Here is a 21,554-nt window from a genome sequence, read left to right as displayed (position 1 = left end):
CTTTAAACAAGAACGTGGTCCTGGTCTGTATGGGGTGCCGTTTGTAAAGTTGTGCACACCGAAAATAACATCAACATTTCTCCACATTTAGCTCCAAAACGTCATAAAAATGTAGAGTGAATTTTTAAAAGTCACTTTTTTTTATCACATTTAGAGAAATATTTGTGATCTTCTTCACATTTAATTTTGTTGTGAAAAATATATTAAGTTGAAATAATTGTTAAATCCAAATGCTAAATATAAATATAAATGTTAAATGTAAATCTAAATATTAAATCTAAATCTAAATGTTAAATCTAAATCTAAATGTTAAATCTGAATCTAAATGTTAAATCTAAATGCTAAATCTAAATCTAAACGTTAAATGTTAAATCTAAATGTTGCTCTGCGATCCTAAATATTTAGCTGATATGCAAATTCACACTGCAGCCCAGCGGAAATACCAAAATAAAAGCTTCAGAAAGAGATACAGACTTGGCAATAGCAACTTAGCTTGTTCGTACCATAGACTGGGTTAGTCCTGTCTCTGAGCGTTGAGAAATCCCTTTATAGCCTCCAAAACGGCCGAAGCAGCATTTTTACAGCGGGTAGTCCAGCTAAAACCTGTAAGAGTACAATATAAAAGCTTCATAAAGTGACACATATATCCATATCCCAACCATAGTCTGTCAGTATGACTCCTACGGGTTACTAGCCGTACTGCCCACCATAAAAATGCTGCATATGCCGTTTTGGAGGCTATAAAGGGATTTCTCAGCGCTCAGAGACAGGACTAACCCAGTCTATGGTACGAACAAGCTAAGTTGCTATTGCTAAGTCTGTATCTCTTTCTAAAGCTTTTATTTTGGTATTTCCGCTAGGCTGCAGTGTGAATTTGCATATCAGCTAAATATTTAGGATCGCAGAGCAACATTTAGATTTAGATTTAACATTTAGATTTACATTTAACATTTATATTTATATTTAGCATTTGGATTTAACAATTATTTCAATTTAATATATTTTTCACAACAAAATTAAACGTGAAGAAGATCACAAATATTTCTCTAAATGTGATAAAAAAGTGACTTTTGAAAATTCACTCTACATTTTTATGACGTTTTGGAGCTAAATGTGGAAAAATGTTGCTGTTATTTTCAGTGTGCACAACTTTACAAACGGCGCCCCATAGGTCTGTAGTTCAGCTGCAGCTCTAACCTCTGCATCACACTGACCTGAGTGACGTCAGCAATATTCATTCATTTTCATTTCTACAAGCATGGAAGCTGAACAGAGTCTTTACACTGCTGGCGTGAGCTTCATCTCACCCTCATGTAAGGAGAAATGTGATCCAAGTTCTAAAGCATTGCAAACTTGTAAAAAGTTCAACAAATGCAAAAGTCCAAAAGAAATGCAACAGCAGCAACAATCTTTAAATGAAAAAAATGTAATACAAAAATACATAAAAACTGCATTAATAAGGAATGTACTCCAAATACATAAACAATGCATATATAATTACAAAATCATAGAAAACACAAATCCAGACATGATGAAAGAAGGGCTCCAGGCCGGTGGAGGCTGAATATCAAACCTAAAGTGTTGTGTTCTCCAAATCAATGAAAAGTAAAAAATGTTTTTAAAGTTATATTTTTGGGCTTTTTTGCCTTTATGATAGGCCAGCTGAAGAGACAGGAAATGTGGGGAGCAGAGAGCGGGGGAGGACATGCAGGACATGGTCTCGGCCAGTAGTTGAACCGGCCACTTCTGCGACGAGGACTATAGCTGGTGTGTGTGGGGCGCTTAGACCGCTAGGCCACCAGTGCCCCAATGAAAAGTAATTTGATGGAAGGCCTCCAAGTTGTTTGCCGATTTAGTGCTAACTGAGTTTAACGTTTTTGCCACAGTGTCAACAGGCAGAGGTGAAGTCATAGACTGTATAAATAATGGACGTAGTATCCGTGACGTCACCCATCTGTTTCTGAAGCGCTGTTTTGAGGCAAATTGTTGGTGGGAGCTGTATTAGAAATGCAGAACTCAACCAAACATAGTATGAGGTAAAGAGGCAAAGTTTGAGCCTCCTAGTCAACAGCTATGTGTTCCCACCTGTCAGTCAGTCAGTCATGTCATTATTTGGGAAAAACTCGTAATCTTAATATTTTCTAAACATTAGAAAAAAATTAACCCCTCGTACAGTGTGTGCTGATAGAGAAATTAGCGACGTAGACCCAAGCTGTTTTTTGAACCAGGCGTCTTCTTTGAATAGGTGTGTATGTGGTTTCCTGTGTTTCTGCAGACAGCCTCAAGTGGATTCTCGATGAACTGCAGTTTATAACACTTCCACATGGGCTTCATATTTTGAGACCAGAGGCTGCCGCTTAGGTGAAATGTGCTGGACTCATTTCTATTGATTGATTTGATTTGCTGTTTGGGATCAGGTTGTCTCTGGAAACACAACACCATGTTGTGTGGTTTTGACCAGTCAGGATCAAGCATTTCACACATCTGGGTCATAATAACTGACTAACATAAGGCTGCAGATGATATTTCTTCCAGTGTGTTCTTTCTTTCTTTCTTTCTTTCTTTCTTTCTTTCTTTCTTTCTTTCTTTCTTTCTTTCTTTCTTTCTTTCTTTCTTTCTTTCTTTCTTTCTTTGTCTCTCTCTTTTTGTTCCCCTCTGTCTGTCTTCTGCTTATGCAGTTGTTTCCAACTGTACGTAAAATAAGGACCTCCAAAGTAAATAAGACAGGGGTGAAACAATCTATCAATCTGCATCAATCCATGAATTGCTCAAACAATGATCCAATCAAATTAATTGAAAGGCTAAACATCGATCTACATCATCTTCTTTAAGAATTAAATAATTCTTTAATATCCTGATGCTCGTCCAGGTACGCCTGCCCGTCATCCTGAACTGCCAATCAAAGCTAGCAGCAAGTAGACAATAGAAAAAGCAGCCGAGATAAAGAGGATGAAGATGATTTTCACTCTCAGCTCAGGAATAAATCAGCTGTGTGGAAAAATTTGGATTTCGGAGAACAGACATGTCATCAGACAAAACACATGTAAGATGCAAACAACATCTTTTCAGAAGAGAGGAAACACTACGATCCTGGGCCTGCCAAACTTTGATGTTAACAGTAAAAATAAATAGTTTTAAAGCACTTAACTCAAGTAAATTCACAGTAGTGAGTAACTTCACACCCTGATCGTTGTGAGAGGAAACTCATGTTGTTTAAACACAAAGGTGTTAAAATAAACACAGGCAGACTTCCTGTCTGTTACAGGAGGATCAGAGGCGTCCAACATCAGAGAGTGACGGGTCAGAGTTACTGTCAGCCGATCGGGTTTCTCATGTGTGACTGATCTTAAAAAAGCTCTGATGTGAAGTGAGTTCACTGAGGGTCAAAGATCTGATCTGGGATCTGCTAGAAGGACTCAGAATGTGTAAACAAGATCTAGCTGTCATGTTCACCATCTCCACTAGATCATCTGTAATTGTCTCAGTCTGCTGTTTACTGCTGAGCAGACACTGGATCTGCACACTGAGTGAGTCTCTTCAGGTTCTCCTGGTTTGAGCTTTTATTCTGAAAGCAATGTAAGGGGGTCACTGTGATAAACTGGAACAGTACGGGGCTAAAAATAAGCTGAAACTCACTTTGGAGCTCAGTAAAGCTGATGAAGGCTTCAGATTCAGCTGACAGACATCACACTTTTACTTCTGACCCTGTCACTATCCAATGAAACGATAAACATGTTGATATCATTGACTGTACAATACGGGGACAGAATCTCGTTGACGTCACCCATTTGTTTCTGAAGATGAGTTTTGAAGCCAATCCTTCGATGTTGCCATATTGGAAATGCTGACTCAACTAACTTTTGGTTGACCGAGCAAGAGGCAAGGAGGGGATGTTGAGGCAGGCTTTGAGCCTCCTCACTGGCAGCTACAGGGTGCCCACCTGTCAAACAAGTCAACTGTGCCCTTAATTAGGCAAAAAGTATGAGTTTGACATCTTCAAATATATAAAGTGATGATATGATGTGTGTAGCTACCATAGACTGTATAATAAATGGACATTGTATCTGACTTCATCTGTTTCTGAAGCGCTGTTTTGAAGCCGATTGTCGGTGGGAGCCATATTGAAAATGTTGAACTCAACCTAACTTCTGTTGAGCTAGTGTGAGGTAAAGAGGCGGGCCTTTAGTCTTTTCGCTAACAGCTACAGTGTTCCCGCCTGTCAATCAAGTCAGCCATGCCCTTATTTGGGCAAAACTCGCAAGTTTTATATCTTCAAAAATAACAACTTATAAAAAAATTCACCCCTGTACAGTGTGTGCCGATAGAGAAATTAACTATTCAGACCAAAACCGTTTTTTATACCAGGCTGTAAACATGTTTATTTCTGCTGTAAAGATCGTCTTCGTTGAATGGGTGTGTATGTGGTTTCCTTAGTTTCTGCAGCCAGCCTCAAGTGGACGCTAAATGAACAGCAGTTTTTAACACTTTCGCATCAACTTCATATTTTGAGGCCTGAGGTTGCTGCTTGGTTGATATGAACAACATGCCTCCATGCTCCTCTCAGTGTGAGATGTGAAGTTGAAATGCCACCTCGATGGGCTCTGACAGATTGTTCTTATAGAGCCAAGGCATGCACAGAGGTAATCAGGCTGGTGATGCAGTAGGGCCGACATCACACCCTTGCCGCCAACCCAAACACACATTTAACTTCCTGACAAAATGTCAGAGATCCCTCGAGTGGGTACAGCCCACAGCAGGACAGGTTTAAGGCAGACAATCAAACACTTTTAATATTCAGTCTATGGTTAACCATTTAAGACATTCCTGACATCAAATCTTTCTGATGTTTAAAAGAACCTCCTCTCTTCTTTCTGCTCTTCAGAGGACTAACCCTTTAAATCTTACAGACCACATGATGTGACCTTTATAGCCAAATCTTCTGGACAAATATGACTTTTTAGTCCAGAACTTGATCAAAAGAAAATGTGATTACTAAAAGGGTTAACAAAAGTAAATCTGAAGAGATTTAGAAAATGGTTTCCTGTTTTACTGATGCACAAATGCAATATAAAAAATAAACTTAAACAAAATAAAATAAGCTGAAATAAAACACTGAAAGCTGAAATATTGTTGTAGTCAGCTGTTGCTTTTTGCTGCATTATTAATTATTTTATGTCAAACTGAACTTTTTCATAAAGTTTAATTAAACTCATCCTTAACATGAAATATAATATTCAAAACAAAGGTAATGTTTCTGTTATCATTACATCTGTGTTAAAGTTGCAGAGGACCTCTGCTGTAGTTTGAGTAGAGCGTGCAGTGTGGACTGAGTCAGGCTGTGAGTTAACAGCTGATCCTGGAGCAGCTCAGATTTATGTCTCTCTCAGCTGGTTCAGACCTTTGATCGTCTGTAGACGTCTCCGTGTCACCTTTCAGGAGCCTCCATGTGTTTATCCTCTGCTGACAAACTGACTCCAGGTCAGAGACCCTCATGACTCTTTTCTTCTGTTTCAGCTTGTCCTTGTCGACATGTCCCCCGTCCGAGCTGCAGCCGTCCTGCTGCTGAGCTTCTTCCTCCTCCTCGTCCTCCACGCTCCACCCAGCACAGGTCAAGGTAAGGTCACCTGGTCCATGTGACCACACATCATGCTGCTGGTGCTCGTCATGTTTTCTGTTTCTGAGCCAATAGAGATCACCAATAATAACCTTCTCCTTATGGCCGATACCGATACGATTACAGTTCTCAAATCTGCACTTCAGAACTCACTGTTTTATTGATGCTAATGCTAGCTGCTGCTACTGGTGCTTCTTAATCCATCAACACATCTTTAGAATTATTATTATATAGGCTGATAAATAAGATTAGTTGTCTTAAAACTTGAGGACTTTTTTCCTCTTAACACATTTTGCACGTTATAATCTCATTATCTTTCTCTGAACCTGTGAAAAACATCCACACTGGTGATGACATATCTACCCTCTGATCAGCTTGCTGCTGCTGCTGCACTTGACCTTCTTCTTTTTCTTCTCTGCATGTAAATGTGGATCACATACGACCACCCACAGTGTCTGAATATGTAAGCATGCTAATAAGTAAATGAAAGCAACTTTAATCAGTCTTTATCTGATGAAATTCTATTTCTGGAATAATAAATTATAAAATGTTCTCAGTATATATACAGTATATCTGTGCAGGAATTAACACTGAGCTGCAGAGAGCGTTTAAAGAACAGGAAACTGGATTTGTTTAAGTCAGAGCGGCGTCATTCAGAGTTAGGTTTATTCGCAGGTCTAAGTCCTAGAGACAGAACAGGCAAAACACAGTCAGTGATTATTATTATTAATAATAATAATAATAATAATAATAATAATAATAATAATAATAATAATAATAATAATAATAATAATGACAATGACAGCCTTATTTATTCTGTACTTTTATAAACATGAGCTTTCAAAGCGCTTTGACAAACAGATCTAAAACAGGACACTCAACATGCAACACAACAGAACATGGCCAGTAAAAATAAGAAACGTGAATACAAATAAATACAGCTAAAGAAAAACAAATGTTTAATTCATTATGAATAAAAATAATACAGATATAAGGAGACAACAGAAAGAAATATGCTGTGCACAAAATAAGCAGCACAGATGAATGGAATTTTTCGAGTAAATTATTTTTTTTGTAAAAGTGTATTTTAAGAATGAACCCGTCAAAATGCAGATAGCTGTTATCACACATCAAACATTTTTGCTTTGTTGTAAAGAGTTACAAACTTTATTTTTGTCCTAAATAAGACAGCATTTCAGTTATGTTTCCTTCAGTGATTTTGTGAAGGCTGAACAATGTCCTCAAGTGATGTCACTTTAGTCAACTGCATACCTGAAGAGCCTGCTGCTTGTCTCAGCTGCTGCAGTGCTTTAAGATGAAAAAAACAGACACTCCCCATAGTCACCTGTTGGCATTTGTTTGGTGTGGCCTTACCAGAAGATAGTGATGAATGTCACAACATACATTTACTGAAAAAGCTACTTTAGTGTGTCACATAAACAACAAACCTCCATATCTCTGCATCAACTCAACTCAAATTGTATTGTCATTCATCTGGATAACTAACATACAGCTAAACAAAAGTGCATTTCTAACACGGCAGGTGCTACGTAGTGAAAGTGCAATAAAATGACAGACAAAAAACAAAAACAACATTAGGACAGACTAGATCAGCGCTGATGATGTGGGTTAAACTAAATATGGACAATGAGTAAATAGATAGAGGATAAAACAGAATAAGTGAGGTACTGCAGGGTACAAATGTTGCATATTGAATAGATAAATCTGAAAATTCAGAAGTCACATTGGTGGTCATTGTCCAGTCACAAGTGGGTGGTCTGTAGGGGTTCAGTTTGAGATGGTGGGGGCATCAGTATGCTCCTGTGCAGTTTTTCTTTCCCTCTTAGAGCAGGGCCGACACCCTGCAGTCCTCTTTTTACTCTGATATTCCTCGTTTATCCAACACTTGGGAAACTGGGGAGTTTTCTTTAGTTTGACGTTACTATGCACCATGAGTAATGTATTTTAGGTAGTGTTATGAATCACAGAGAAACTGTGATATGAAGGACAGGATGGGCTCTGGTGGCTGGTAAAAGTCCCGGGACGCCAAGTGTTTCAACTTAGCAGTGGCAGCATTGGAGCGTAGATGACAACCTTAAGCACTGAGCTGCAGACTGCCTTAGCTACTACTAGCATGTCAACACAAATCACAAACCCAGCTGTCAGTGGTCAAACTGCATTGTGGGTAGTTTAAGGGCCAGGTTTGACACATAAGAAGGATGTTTTTATTAAAGAAGAGCACATATCTGGCTCTGCTGACTCCATCTTTGTATCTTTCTTTGCTTCGGTAAACAAAAACAAGATGTTCCTCTGAAATGAGCTCCTACCAAGTTTACAGTGTGCCCCCAACCCCTCCTTGTGCTGAGCTCGGATGTAAGCTGGAGAGGATTACCTCACCCGATGGAGAACAGACAGGTGCAGGACTGACAGTCCAGAATCAGCAGGGCAACCCCTGGGAGTCTCCTTGGGTCAGGGTGAGGAGGGTGAGTGGGGTGAGGAAGGTGGAGAGGGCGGGAGGAACTCGGTAAGATTCCAGGATCGTGGCTAAATATTTTTCTTACGCCGCAGGCTGCTGATCTCAGAGCTCAGAGCTTCACTGGTTGTTAAAATTTAGGAGGGATCCAGTTCTCCCTTCTGTCAGCTTCAGATGACACATCTCTCCCCCTCCTCCTCCCCCCACCTCTCCTCTCCTCCCCTCCTCAGAGGAGCAGCCAGAGAACAGGCTGTAAAATAATCACCTTTTTATGATTACTCTCCACACTCTGTCAGTACATTTTCCTAAACTTTACTGGAGATCAAAAGTCACCTGTGCGTGTCTGTGTGTGTGTGTGTGTGTGTGTGTGTGTGTGTGTGTGTGTGTGTGTAACGTGGTGCTGAATGTATGAAAAGACACTGTGAGAGAGAGTCTGATGGACTGTGTTTGAGTCCATTTATCACCATCCTTGTTTCAGATGGATTTATTTCACTGCTGCAAGCAGCCGCTGACTTTCATTAACTTCTGTTTGAAATGAAAATGAATCAGCTCATTCATCAAACAGGTAACTGGTAACAGGTAACTGAGCATTAATCAATCACTGCCTGAGCATCAAAAATAAAAATCTAAATATCAGAAACTCAGCAGCCTGATGTTTACAGTGAGGTAATGAATACAGAGGTGTGTTTTTATGTCCTTTAATCGACTCTTAGTCATCACACGATGACAAGAAATTTGATTGAAGTTTTTGTGTCTCGTGTTGATTCAGTCAGGATTCAGTCAGAGGAACTGACTCATTTTGATCTTATATAGTCAGAGTTCATTTGAGTCTAGTTTAGTCCATTTTGTCACCAGTTTAATAAAAGCTTTTTAAAGAATTATATTTCTTCTGGTTGTAGGATTTTCAGAAGGTAGAAAGGTAACCTTACTAAGTTTAGTCTTCTTGGCTCAGATTACTTTTCTTACTTATACTTCTTCCTTGTCATATACAATGTAAATGCAAATTGTAATAAAAGGTGCAATAATCATAGTTTGAAGTTTGAAGTTTTAATTTTTTAATATTGTGTCATACATACAATCATATGCCCAGCCAGAATTGGCTTACAAGACACCATGAATTTGAACAGTCCAGGGTCAGAGAGCACAGCACGATCATTCCTTATAAGAAACTGATGGAGAAAATTATAACAGAATAAAATAAAATAATACAAATAAAAATGCACACTACTTAAAAAGACTATCTTGTTTTCTTTTCCAGGCTTTTGATACAGAATTAGTAAGTTTGAACACGTCAGAATTAAAAAAACAATTTAGTTTTTGCACATCTGTCCACCACAATATTTCAGGCTTTTTACAGGCAATTTCTTGAATCAATATCTCTCTGAAGTCATAATAATTTGTACAATACAAAAGAAAATGGGACTCTGTTTCCACTTTATTCAAATCACACATCTCACAGAGTCTCTTTTCTTCTGGGACATTTGTGAATCGACCAACCTCAATAGCCAGAGGAAGAATACCAGATTTCAACTGTGCAACCAAAGATCTTTGGCTTCTAGATAAACGAGACTTTACATATAACTCGGGGATGAAATTATGCTTGATATATTCATATTTCTGCAACAGAAATTCCCAATTCACTACATGGAGCTACATCTCACTGGATTGTGTGAAATGTTTGCTGAGGGACTCGGGCTGCATATCAGTCTTGAGAAACCACAAATCCTCTTTTAGAAGGAGTAGGTAGATATTCTGATAGTATTCTGCAGACGGGGCTGAGTCTGCCACGAGATTTATCTTTTCAGCACTTTACTTTGTTAGGTTTTTCATAATATAGTTGGTTTCAACTTCTTACCATTGAAAAAGAACCTAATTCTTACCAATATGCACTGGGTGAAAATCATCCAACGAATGATAAAGATGCATGGAGGCGAGGTGAGATTTGTGCCAGTGCACTTGTTGCAGGTAAATGATTGGTTCTAAAGATAAGTGATGTCACTAGTCTGCCCTAACAGAGCCGTTTTGTCATTATTCATCAGGACATTATGAGCAGAGATTTGCCACAATCAAGACGGGACTTTTGAGTAATCAAAGATGGTGGATGATGGAATTGTTGCTAGCTGTTTAACATCCTGGTACATCCACTGTAGTCATACTTCATATTAAACTCCTCTCCTAATCAGTTCTGTTGTGACATGTTTTGCAGGACACATCGTATGAACACTGATGCAGTTGCTACAAATTAAAACGTTGGTCCTTCATTTCAGACGTCCGTCAAACTGAATGCTTCGTGTTTATGATTGTCGACCATGGCTGTATTTGACGTGGTTCCTTCCTCAGTCAGCTTGCCTCATGATGAGATATCGTTTCTTGCCATGTGACAATCCACAGAGTGCGTGTTGGGCTGTCCTCAGGGTTCTCCCCACACAACAGAGTATCTCATTATAAACACTGAACATGTTTAATATTTACAATTACAAATCCATGCGGCCCTGAACTAGTTTTGAGCTCATGGGGGCAAGTAAAAGTCCCTCTTATCTCACCTTACCCCAGAATATCTGTCGGGATAATCTTTAGAACCAACAGAGAATCAGGACTTCACTGACTTTCGTCTGAAAGGGGAAATTGGGCCCAAAATGAGGCAGATTGTCTTGTCGTGTTTCTCCTTGTAATCATGGAAACACACCGGCCGCCTAAACTGCAATAACTTCTTTTAGAACCACGGGCTCACCTCCTTATGCGGCTCTGATTGGACGACTAACGAGAGGAACAGGTGCTGCAAAGGAACAGCCAATCAGAGAGCAGCAGGGCAGCCGGAGGGCTGACTTAAATCAGTGTAGCAATCATCATGTTTAAAGCTGCAGCATGAGCTAAAATTATCTCACACACACACACATACACACACACACATACACACACACACACACACACACAACCACACACACACACACACACACACACACACACACACACACACACACACACACACACACAAACACACACACCACACACAGAGAGGTTCTGTCAGTCTCAGTTTCACTCTGTAGTCCTGCACTAACACAGTTTCTTCTTAAAACAGTGATGTCCTTGGGGCACTGGTGGCAAAGTAGTCCAAGTGCCAGTCCTTGTCACGTGGGTCGCCAGTTCGATTCCCGGCCTGTCGACCATTTCCTGCATGTCTTCCCCCCGCTCTCTACTCCCCACATTGCCTGTCTCTCTTCAGCTGTCCAATCAAATAAAGACAAATAGGCCAAAAATATAACTTAAAAAACAGAACAAAAAAAACTGTGACGTCCAGACGTCAGAGTTATAAAACTTTGTGGAGGAAATATTAAAACCTTGACTTGAGGAAAAACACTAATTGTAAGTCAGACAGGTAGATGCAGACCCCAGATCGGTGTTGAATCGCTGCTCATGTCAGGGGACACAGTCATTTCATCCTCCTGTCAGTCATCTCCTCTCTTCTTCTCTTTGATGCATTCACACTTTGATAAAAACACTTTCAGCAGATTTCTCTGTCTCTAGAGCTCTGTCAATCATCTTTCATTGTGTAGTCTTTAGTTCTTGGTTCCTAAGCCTGCAATGGAGGAGTGTATCTGTTCATGAGTGGGGAATGGATTTCTTCTCGGGACAGGAGTAAGATCAGGGACTAACTTCCAGAGCTGAGTGCATCAGCCGAGCATAAACTAAGCCTTTCTAATCTCTCACATTCAACCCAAACTTACTCCAAGCGTACCGAGCTTGGCTCAGAACACTGGTAACTGTGCCCGCTCTTATAATGCTGGTCCACTAGATCATTCATGGGGTGGTGAGTGTCAACATGTAACACACTTCGACTCTCCTCTCTCGCTAAAATATCTGCAGAGGGTTTCACACTTTAAACGTTCTCACTGTAACTCCAAGAAACACCAACGCAATCAACATCAGTGACATTTGGAGAGGATTCCTCACTTTCACAGGACAGCATTGACAGCTCAGAGCTGACAGCCAATTACATATCACCTGAGAGCAGTGATCACCTGCAGGGCGGGGACTGTGCTGCGTTTCAGTCTGATACATAGTTAAGAGGAGTTCTTTATTCAAACAGGGCTAACCTCAAAATCGTCTCACTGAGGAGGGTCTGATCACAGATTACTCTCTCTTGCCTCGGTGCCCTTTCATTAATCATCATTTGAACAGGACGTTCACCATCATATTTCATATTTTAACCGTTACTTCTATGGTTTTATTTCCTCAAATAGGCCTCCTAGTCTAACTTTCTACACTTACACCTGCTCTGTCCTGGCTGTAACACAAACAGGGCTGAAGTCTGATTAGTGCACATTGTATGCCCAGCTGATGCACTCAGCCGCTAGGGACTTTGGTGCCCCTGGAGACTGCTGTCCTTCTGGGGACTGTAGTCTTACTTTGATTTTGCAGGTTGGGCCCTGCAGGCTCAGACAGCCATGGTGGCCCCAGTCCCCTCGATGGCCCTGGTGGTCCCTTCTTGTCCTTCAGAGCCTCCCACGCACACAGTTGTTTATTTCAAGCATCTGTGAAGTGCGTATGGACAGTCCTGAGAATAAAGCGGAGGCAGTAAATCTTCATCGTTAAGTCAGGCCTGGATGAATGGATGGGTGTGGATCCTCACTGAGCGTGCTCAGTGGCGCCCAGCTGCTCATTGTTCCTGTTAATCCAGCCCCCCCAGCTGTCAGATTAACCCTCCACTTGCTGTTGTCTGGCTCTTCTCAGATAACACTTAGCACCTCCCGGCTGTTCTTCCACTAAGTGTGACTTTGTTGGCGTTCCTGGCGTTCCTGGCAGCTCCAGTACGGAGCTCCATCCCGGAACTGCCGGAGGTCCGAGGACGGGTCTGTTGTCTCTCCGTCAGGACCCCCTTTGAAAACAATCCCTCCAAATTCCAGCTGACACTCGAGCCACCCGCAGCTTCACTTCACCTGCGCTCAGAGCTGAGAGGTCAGAGTTCACGGCTGGTGGTCTATACACAGAGCAAATACTCCTCCTAATAACTTTGCAGTGAAGCTGGAGTTCACACAGAGTTTGATCCTTTAGACACCAAATAAAACTTAAAGCTGCCCAGATAACTTTCTAATAAAGGACAGCAGAGAGGAGCCAGAGGTGATGTCTCTGATTATTTCTCCAGAGGTTTTGATCTGCGCAAGTTCTGCCTGGACTCAACTATGAGATCATGTTTAACACATAGTGGTACTCTCTAACACCTGGAACGCTCACCCTGATGTGGAACTACACCAGACCATCCAGAATAACACTAAAACTCTATAGGGTCATTTTTATTGCTTGTAAACACTGTCACTGGGTGTCAGTCGTTCACACACATCTTTACGACAGTGGGTGATGGTGCTCATGGGAAATGCAGTCTTCATACCAGAAAAACACGAGTCAACAGGACATGCAAACTCCTCACTGTGCCTTTAACCTACAAACATTAGTAGAACACAGAACTCTGAGGAGTCCAGCTCATCAGATCTGCAGGTTTTGGGTCATAAATCAAAGTGTTGGACACATTAAATATGGATCTGATAATGACGCTGAGTGAAAAGTCAGAGGATCATTAGAGTCAGATTTCATACGGAGGGGATCACGAACATCTGGACCACATTTCCTCAAAATCCCTCCAACACCTGTTGGGATGTTTCATCCATAGCTGCTACTCACACTGTTAGAAACTCACCCCAAACCTTTTAGCATCTTCAGCGTCTCTGAGTCGGAAATATCACATGCCTGGATGTTAAATCACCTTTATGTTCTTGTCAGCTTTTCTCCTTGAGGTCTTTAAAGGTTAGGTTTATTACTTTGGACCAAAATAAAAATGGAAGTCTGAAATATGTGCTTTTGATTTAAGACAAACGCCTTGACTTTGTTGAACGTGACACATTTTGTCTCTATTTTTTTCAAATACTTAATTTTTTGGATATTTCTGATTTTGTCGGAGCTTTTGTTGGTGTCTAATACTTTGTGGTGAATGGAAACTGATACAGATCAAAAACAAGGAATGAAGGTTTAATTGGCATCAGTTTTGTTGCCCTTCATGTTTTGATGCAGTTGTATATCAATGAATATGTCACAAAATAATCCTGCTGGTCCCCTTTAGTGAAGCTTCTTGTAGTGGATTTAGTTCTCCGCTCACTTGGAGGCCCCTCATGTTCTGGGAGCTCCATCAGTAGAATCTGTCTCTACGGGACGTCCTACATGTTTTACTGTGTTTCACTCGATAGCAGCAGGTCATTGACTTCCTGTTTGTCCAGCTGTCTCCATGACAGACGCCCAGTAACACCCGACACGTGGCTCACCCAGCACCAGAGGCCAGAGGTCAAACTGTCGACTACTAATGTCTCACCAGAGACCTGGGACACTTAAATAAATCTTAACAGCTGACGCGCACACACACACACACACACACACACACACACACACACACACACACACTCAGTTCAATGTTTCAAAACTTCAAAATCTGTCATGTCACTGTTGATTAAAAAAAGCCCAGCTTAATGAAATAATCCTCACTCCAGCTGAGCTTCACCTCTTTACCTGTTTAACCCTCATCAGTTACAGGAGTGAGCTCAGATTATGTCAGGGAACCTCCCTGTCATGTGGGGATCCACAACTCCCAGGTAGACCTGCTGATGGAGGCTGTGATTGTCAAAAAACACAGACTGGCTTTGAGTTTCAGAGACTATGTGAATGTATTTACATGTACTTATCACTTTTATTTCCAATGTGTGAACAGATTGAACTCAAAAACAAGTCCTACCACGTCTGTCTCTGTTGGTTCTCTCAGTCTGTGGATTTCTGTTTAAAGGACACTTCCAAAGAATCAGACAGATGATCATGATTAGTTTCATAACTCTGAGTTATTATTTCATGGCCACAAATTAAGTTTGTTTTCAAATGTCACAGAGGGCCTCAGTCGATATAAACAAGGACGTGCAGAAATCAGTCTGGCCTTCAGTATTGATCCAAGGAAAAATATCATTTTGGTCTTCACAGAAACTTAAAAGAGACTCACATTGAGAGTACTGGATCTGAACCCACATTAAAACCTGATTGCTTCTCCCTCCGGCTTTCACCTAATGCTTGTTCAGTCATCGCTAACCAGTGGTTTAAACTTAGCTTCTTTATTGTACGGACACGTTTCTGATCTGTCTCTGACCTGATCTCTTCTTCTCTACAGAAAGCGACTGCAGCTGTAACGTTACCAACAGCCGCTGTGACGAGGCTGGAGTCTGCAGGTGAGACCTCCATCAATAATACACATATTAATAATCCTGTTCCATTGACAACTGAATGTGTGTGTGTAGGGCGATTGTTTGGTGACTCATACTGGTGTTTACAACTAGAAAAGCCAAATTCACCTTGTTTTTAGCACCCTGAGGTGCTTAGATATTTGGATACCTGTCTCTGGGCTCCACACAGGGAGTCAGGAAATGATCACATTTGACTGAACAGCAACTTCCAGTGATGAAAAGTGAAGCTAATTCAGAGGAACTGTAATAGACTGCAGCTCATTGGGTGTCCAATGGGGAGGGGGGGATTTTTGTGTGTGTGACTACATTAAGGCAGGGGATGTAGAATCAGGCATTTGCCAGGTAGCAAAGCTTTGGTCTCAACTCCACTTCTTTGCCCATTTCTAGTTTGCCTTAGAGCTGGTTGGATTGCCACGATGTCAGCCACCATCTTGTGCCCTTTCTCATCAGAAACAAATGTGTGACGTCACTGAGACTCTGTCCATGTTTTCTGCAGTCTAGGCATTGACCCGTTTGGTTTCTACAGATGTGTCACCATGGCCCTGTATCTCTGTGTGTTTGCAGATGTGACCCGGGGTGGGACGGTGAGCGCTGTGACCGCTGCGTGCCGATGCCTGGCTGTCTTCACGGTTCCTGTGAGCAGCCATGGCAGTGCAGCTGTGAGGCGGGCTGGGGGGGGCGCTTCTGTGACAAAGGTGAGGGGCGATCCTTAGATTTCATGACTTAATTTTAAACCAGCCATTAAATAGTACTTAAGTCTTTTACATTGATAAACAAGCTATTCTCAGTGTGAAAAATACTGTCACACTGTGTCCAGAACAAAAGGATACAAATTCAGTGAGAACATTTATATTTACTGGTGATGGTTTTAAAACAACGTGCAAATATATTCACATTAAGAGGATGTAAATGTTACACTCTGATGTGTTAGTATTTAGAGTAAAAACCAGGAATAAAGCATCGATAGAAACCTTTAATTTGTGCAGCCATTGTGGATATGTTTAGTGCAGAAAGAAAGAGCAAAAGTGAAAAAGTTTGGTCACTCCAGTGAAAACTTAAACTCTGTATCTGTCCTGCTGTTTTAGTTTCATGTTTCAGGTGTACTTTGATGCCTCAGTTCTTGTTTCATGTGTCTGGTCTTGTGTCATGTTTCAGACCTGTTTGTGTGCTCGCAGCAGCAGCCCTGTCAGAATGGAGCCACCTGTGTGATGGAGGACAGCGGGGAGTACACCTGTCTGTGTCCTGAAGGTTTCCACGGCAGAGACTGTCAGCTGAAGACGGGACCCTGCCACCAGAGGAGGTCTGTACAGGGGTTTCTCTTCACCTGGCCACAAATATCTCAACCACTGTTAGATCAAACGTGTTGAAATGTGGTCTACACAATCATGTTCCCCTTAAATAGTTTTTCTTTTACTTTTTTCTTTTTACTTTTGTTCAATTTCAAGTTACTTCTTCTTGTTTGGTGTTGGTTTGTTAAGTTAGGTAAGATTTTATTGTAAGGTCAATAATGCGTGGTGTCCCATGCTGCCATCACCTGTTGTAAAACCACCACAGCTAAAAAAAAGGATACACATTCAAAACTTACTCTGTAAGTACGATATGTGAGGAATAAACTAACTTTGTACCTGAAAAGCTAAAACTATTTCCATTTGCGTTGTCTCCGCTCACAGCTAAGGTGTGATGAAACATTTCTTGATTGTATTTTATTTTGTTTCCAGGTCTCCGTGTAAAAATGGCGGCCTGTGTGAGGATGCAGACGGCTTTGCAGAGGAGCTGACGTGTCGCTGCCTGGTCGGCTTTACAGGGCCACGCTGTGAGACGGATGTGGATGACTGCTTGATGAAGCCATGTGCCAACGGCGCCACCTGCTTGGACGGCGTCAACCGCTTCTCGTGCCTCTGCCCTCCCGGCCTCACTGGACGCTTCTGCACGGTGAACCTTGATGACTGTGCCAGCCGGCCCTGCCTCAATGGCGGCCGCTGCTTGGACCTTGCTGGAGGCTTCCACTGCGTTTGCCGGCTGGGCTTCACCGGAACCACCTGTGAGACTGTGCTGACGGGCCACAACAACCCTGAACCCAGCTGGACCACGGTGGGCTGGGAGGGAGGAGGAGAAGAAGGAGGCTGGGTCGGACCTCAGCTCACCACTGGGGGTAAGAACCAGAGGAGCGGCGCCACCAGCAGGAATAACGGCAGCCGTCACGGTGACAGACTGCTCAAGGTGACAGTGAGTGAGCGAGGTTCAGCCGGCCTATCAGAGGTGCAGCTCATCGTCCTGCTGGTGCTGGCAGGGATGACAGTGGGCGTGGTGGTGCTGACTGCAGCTCTCGTACTGCACGGCCACTGCAGGGATTGTCACCACGCCCCCTGCTGGCATCTGACATCATCATCACTATCATCATCATCACCACAGCAGGTAGTGAGGAAGAGCAGCCGGCAAGCACGACTGGATGAGCACGGGTGTCAGATCAGCTTTCTGAATGTCTCAGAACAAGAGAAGAAGAAACTGAACACTGAGGTCATATAGACTAGCAGAGAGAGAGAGAGAGAGAGACTGGAGGATAGGCTCTCTCACCCGGAGCTGCAGAGGTCACAGTAACCTGCTTTACCTTCAGGTCTGACCCGGGTCCAACTCAGCATCATGTGTTTAAAGGCTCACAGATATCAATATGCTGAAGATCATGTATACTCAGACTTGTTCCCAACACATGTGACGTTACCTGGAGCCTACATCACCCACAGTGCCCCTCTTCCATGGACAGTTCTGCATCAGGTTTTGGATCGGGTTATGTTCACAGACTGTATGAACATGGACGTAGCCTCTGTGACGTCAACCTTTTGTTTTTGGAGAGGCGCTGTGAAAGTCACAGAGGGTGATGACCATGTTGGAACTCAAACTACCTTACAGTCAGTGTGGGAACAGGCAAAGAGGGTGGATACATTTAATTAAATTCATCCCTCGTACAGTTGGCACCAATAAAGAAATGAGCTGCAGAGACTGAACCATGAATTCAGCTGTGAAAATGGGCATTTTAATATGAGCCTCATAGGGATTCCTGTGTTTTTGGAGCCTGCCTCAAGTGGACACTGGAGGAACTGCAGTTTTTGTCTGATTCCACATTGGCTCCATTTATCTAACACCAGAGGTTTCCACCTGCTCACATATCATGGAGCTTGTAGCCTGCAGCAGAGGAGAGCAGTGGCCTTCAGAGGTCTGGACTGAGAGGTTTCACTGAAACACTTGAGTCACAACCCCTGCTGACTCGAGTGACATCATCTGAGGACATATATCAGACTTCAAACAGATCCCTCTTAAAACACTGAATACTACCTTCAAAGTTGTATGTTGTTCTGTTACCCCCGGGAACACCTGCTGAGGTGATGTCCTTCATCCATGTCTGATGTTTTGAATGATAACAGATTAGATCCTTGAATCTTAAATCTCCTTTTAAGCTCTTAAACTTTAAAGATTAAACGTAATTTTGAATTACAAAATGTTCGAGTATAAAGTTTTTAGTGCGATGAATTCGTGAGTTGATTCATCACTCAGAGAATTCAAGAATGTAAAAGAATGTTGTTTTTGCACTTCAGTTTTGTTTAGATTTCACAAACCAGATCTCAGATATTAATCAGCTGGGACATAAAGTTAATTCACTATGGTTAGAGCCAGAATGGTTTCACCCTGTTCCCAGTCTTTAATCTGAGCCAAGTTAAGCTAACTGTTGGTTAGGTTTCTTATTGACTGACACATATGAGAGTAACGTGCAAATGTTAACATTTCAGGGAGAGGACTTCTGTCAATGTTTATTGCCTCCTTTGAGATCCTTCCTACTACAAAATAAAGCTCCTCAGAGGCCAGTTGTTTCTGCAGTTAGAGAAGCTGTAGCTAATCTGGCACACCCAGACCAAATCACCTGCCAGTGAAAATGAATATGAGCTGTCTGATAAGTCCAGAGATGCCAGGGTTGGATGAAGCTTCAAACACTGACACATTGAGATCAAAGACTTGTTTCCTACGGAAGCCCTGAAAAGACATGCATCCATATCTTTTATTTACTACATTTTCTAGTGATAAGAAATGTTCAAAAGTTCTCAACTGATTTACCTCATTATAATGTTTTATTCACTTTCGTTCTGGTAAGGTCAGGTGATCACAACTTGTACCCCAAGAGTTGCAAAACAAATCTAGTAATACACCTAACCTTAGTTTGGGCTAAGGAAGCAATTCATGTCATGGTCTGGACTATCACAATCACTGCGTTTACATAATGTTAAAAAAAATGATTTATTGTGTTACTCCAAATTAAACTGGACTTTTGAAAAACATTTGAATCCGTCTGAAACTGGACTACGTCTCTCAAAGAGGGTCTAACATACCATATAGGTAATGCGGTTGGGGATTGATTTTTCTCTCTCATAACTCAAACAGCCCCAAATTTTCGTAGGCGTTCTGCGAATGCTCCACATTTCACTCACTGGGCTTTAACCAGGAAGTCGAACAGAATCAATGTGTAGATTGGAAACTGTAAAGTTGTCCATGTTTTTACTGTTCATCATATGACCAGCCTGCCTCTAATCTACTGATTGTTTTGTGAGTGTCATAGTAGGTCAACCGAAAAAAGAGTCCAATCGTTGCTGGCTGAAAGGAGCATACCACCACCTACTGTATAGATGAGGTTGACACGCTTTTGTCACTAAATTGATTCACGCCGGATTCTTGTACACTGGGACAAAGACAGTAGTCTAATTAAATTCTAAAATCAAGTTAAGCTTGACTTAAGCCTGTTGCTTTGTTTCTAAATCACTGGAAATGATCCTGTCATCACATTTAGGAGAATACAAGAGTAATGAGTTGAGATCTTGAGAAAGCGACTGACATCAACTCAATTTAATGCTGTTATGTAAGGGATGATGTATAGTGAGTGGGTGGTTGTGAAATAGAATCCCAGCAGGGCGAGCAGGACCATGACTTGGCAGCCATTAAACATGAATCCAAAGTTTTGCACTCTCCATACATAAACATATCCTCTGTGTTGTTTACTGGTGCTATCAGTAGCTAGCGTTTTTGCCACATAGTCAACAGGAAGAGGTGAAATCATAAACTTCATTAATGTGCCTGTCTCCTCTCTTTGGATTGATGTGATCTGACTTGAGTGTGAGATTCTGTTAGTGAAAGTTAATGACTGTTGATGTGAGTTTTGACCAACCAGAATCAAGTATTCAACAAAGCCGGGTAACAACTCAAGATAACAGGAAGTGTAACTCAAGATCTCAAATAAATAACCAGAAATTATTCATCATGGCAAAGCTGGTGGAGTAAAGTGTATGGATGCATGTCTAATTCAGGCTTCTGTAGTTTGATGTCCTGTAGGGAAAAACTGATTTTTAAGTTCATTTTTAATCCAGACTTTTGTTTGTTCTCCAGCATTATGATCATAAAGATCAGAAACATGTCGATGAGCTCAGATCTGTCGAGTTTGTCTTTAAAACGTTTGAACCAGACTTTTACCTCTTAGGATATTTTACATCCTTGTAAAGGATGAAACAACTCTGTGTTTCAGCACGGGAACATTAACGCCTTTTATATCAAAGTGTTACATGAGACTCTTTGTGCTACTAAAATAAAATGTTGCAGTAAAGTAAGAATATTCATGATCCTGAAACATAAGAAGAAAACTGAAAGAAAAAATAATCCTGTGTACGTCATATTTAAATGTTTTTACCTCTTACTGTTTTTCAAATATACCATAATTAAATCCTAAATAACTGTATTTCATCACACAGCACTGTAAATGTGAATTAAATGTACACTTTTCTATCTCTTGTATGATAATTGTGACTCTACATTTTAAGATTTTCACTAAATAAAACAGAGTAAATAAAATGAGACATTTATCAGATCTTAAAGATCTGATTGTGAGATTTGGTGTCCTGATGTTGAGTTAGAGACTTGTTGTCTTTGTTAGTAACGTTCAGTCTCTTTGTAGTCTGGTGTAAATCTTCTCCCGCAGCTTACAGTCATAAAGTCCTTCAGAGAGTAATCCGTCCTCAGGGAGCTCTGAGGAAACATGTTTTTATTTTATACTGAGTTTTATACGTGGGTGAATTAGCTGCAGCTTCTCCCTCTGTGTGCTCTTCACTATTATGTGGTGATAAAACAGAAAGGCAGCTTTAAAGCTAATTTATTGCTGTAATTTATC

General features: G+C 41.4%; 1 protein-coding gene across 1 annotated transcript; it reads left to right on the top strand.

The window, feature by feature from the left end:
- The first annotated feature begins 677 nt into the window (after positions 1-677).
- Positions 678-19,680, top strand: dlk2 (delta-like 2 homolog (Drosophila)). The gene is made up of 6 exons (XM_034682114.1): positions 678-787; positions 5,515-5,614; positions 15,283-15,340; positions 15,920-16,050; positions 16,511-16,655; positions 17,074-19,680. Exons 1-6 carry the CDS (start codon positions 785-787, stop codon positions 17,879-17,881), a joined length of 1,245 nt encoding a protein of 414 aa, XP_034538005.1. The 5' UTR covers positions 678-784; the 3' UTR covers positions 17,882-19,680.
- The last annotated feature ends 1,874 nt before the right edge of the window (positions 19,681-21,554 follow it).

This window comes from Notolabrus celidotus, chromosome 4, assembly GCF_009762535.1.
Source record: "Notolabrus celidotus isolate fNotCel1 chromosome 4, fNotCel1.pri, whole genome shotgun sequence".
NCBI lineage: Eukaryota > Metazoa > Chordata > Actinopteri > Labriformes > Labridae > Notolabrus > Notolabrus celidotus.
The sequence above is the reverse complement of the archived record's forward strand: the minus strand, read 5'-3'. Positions and strand labels throughout refer to the sequence as shown.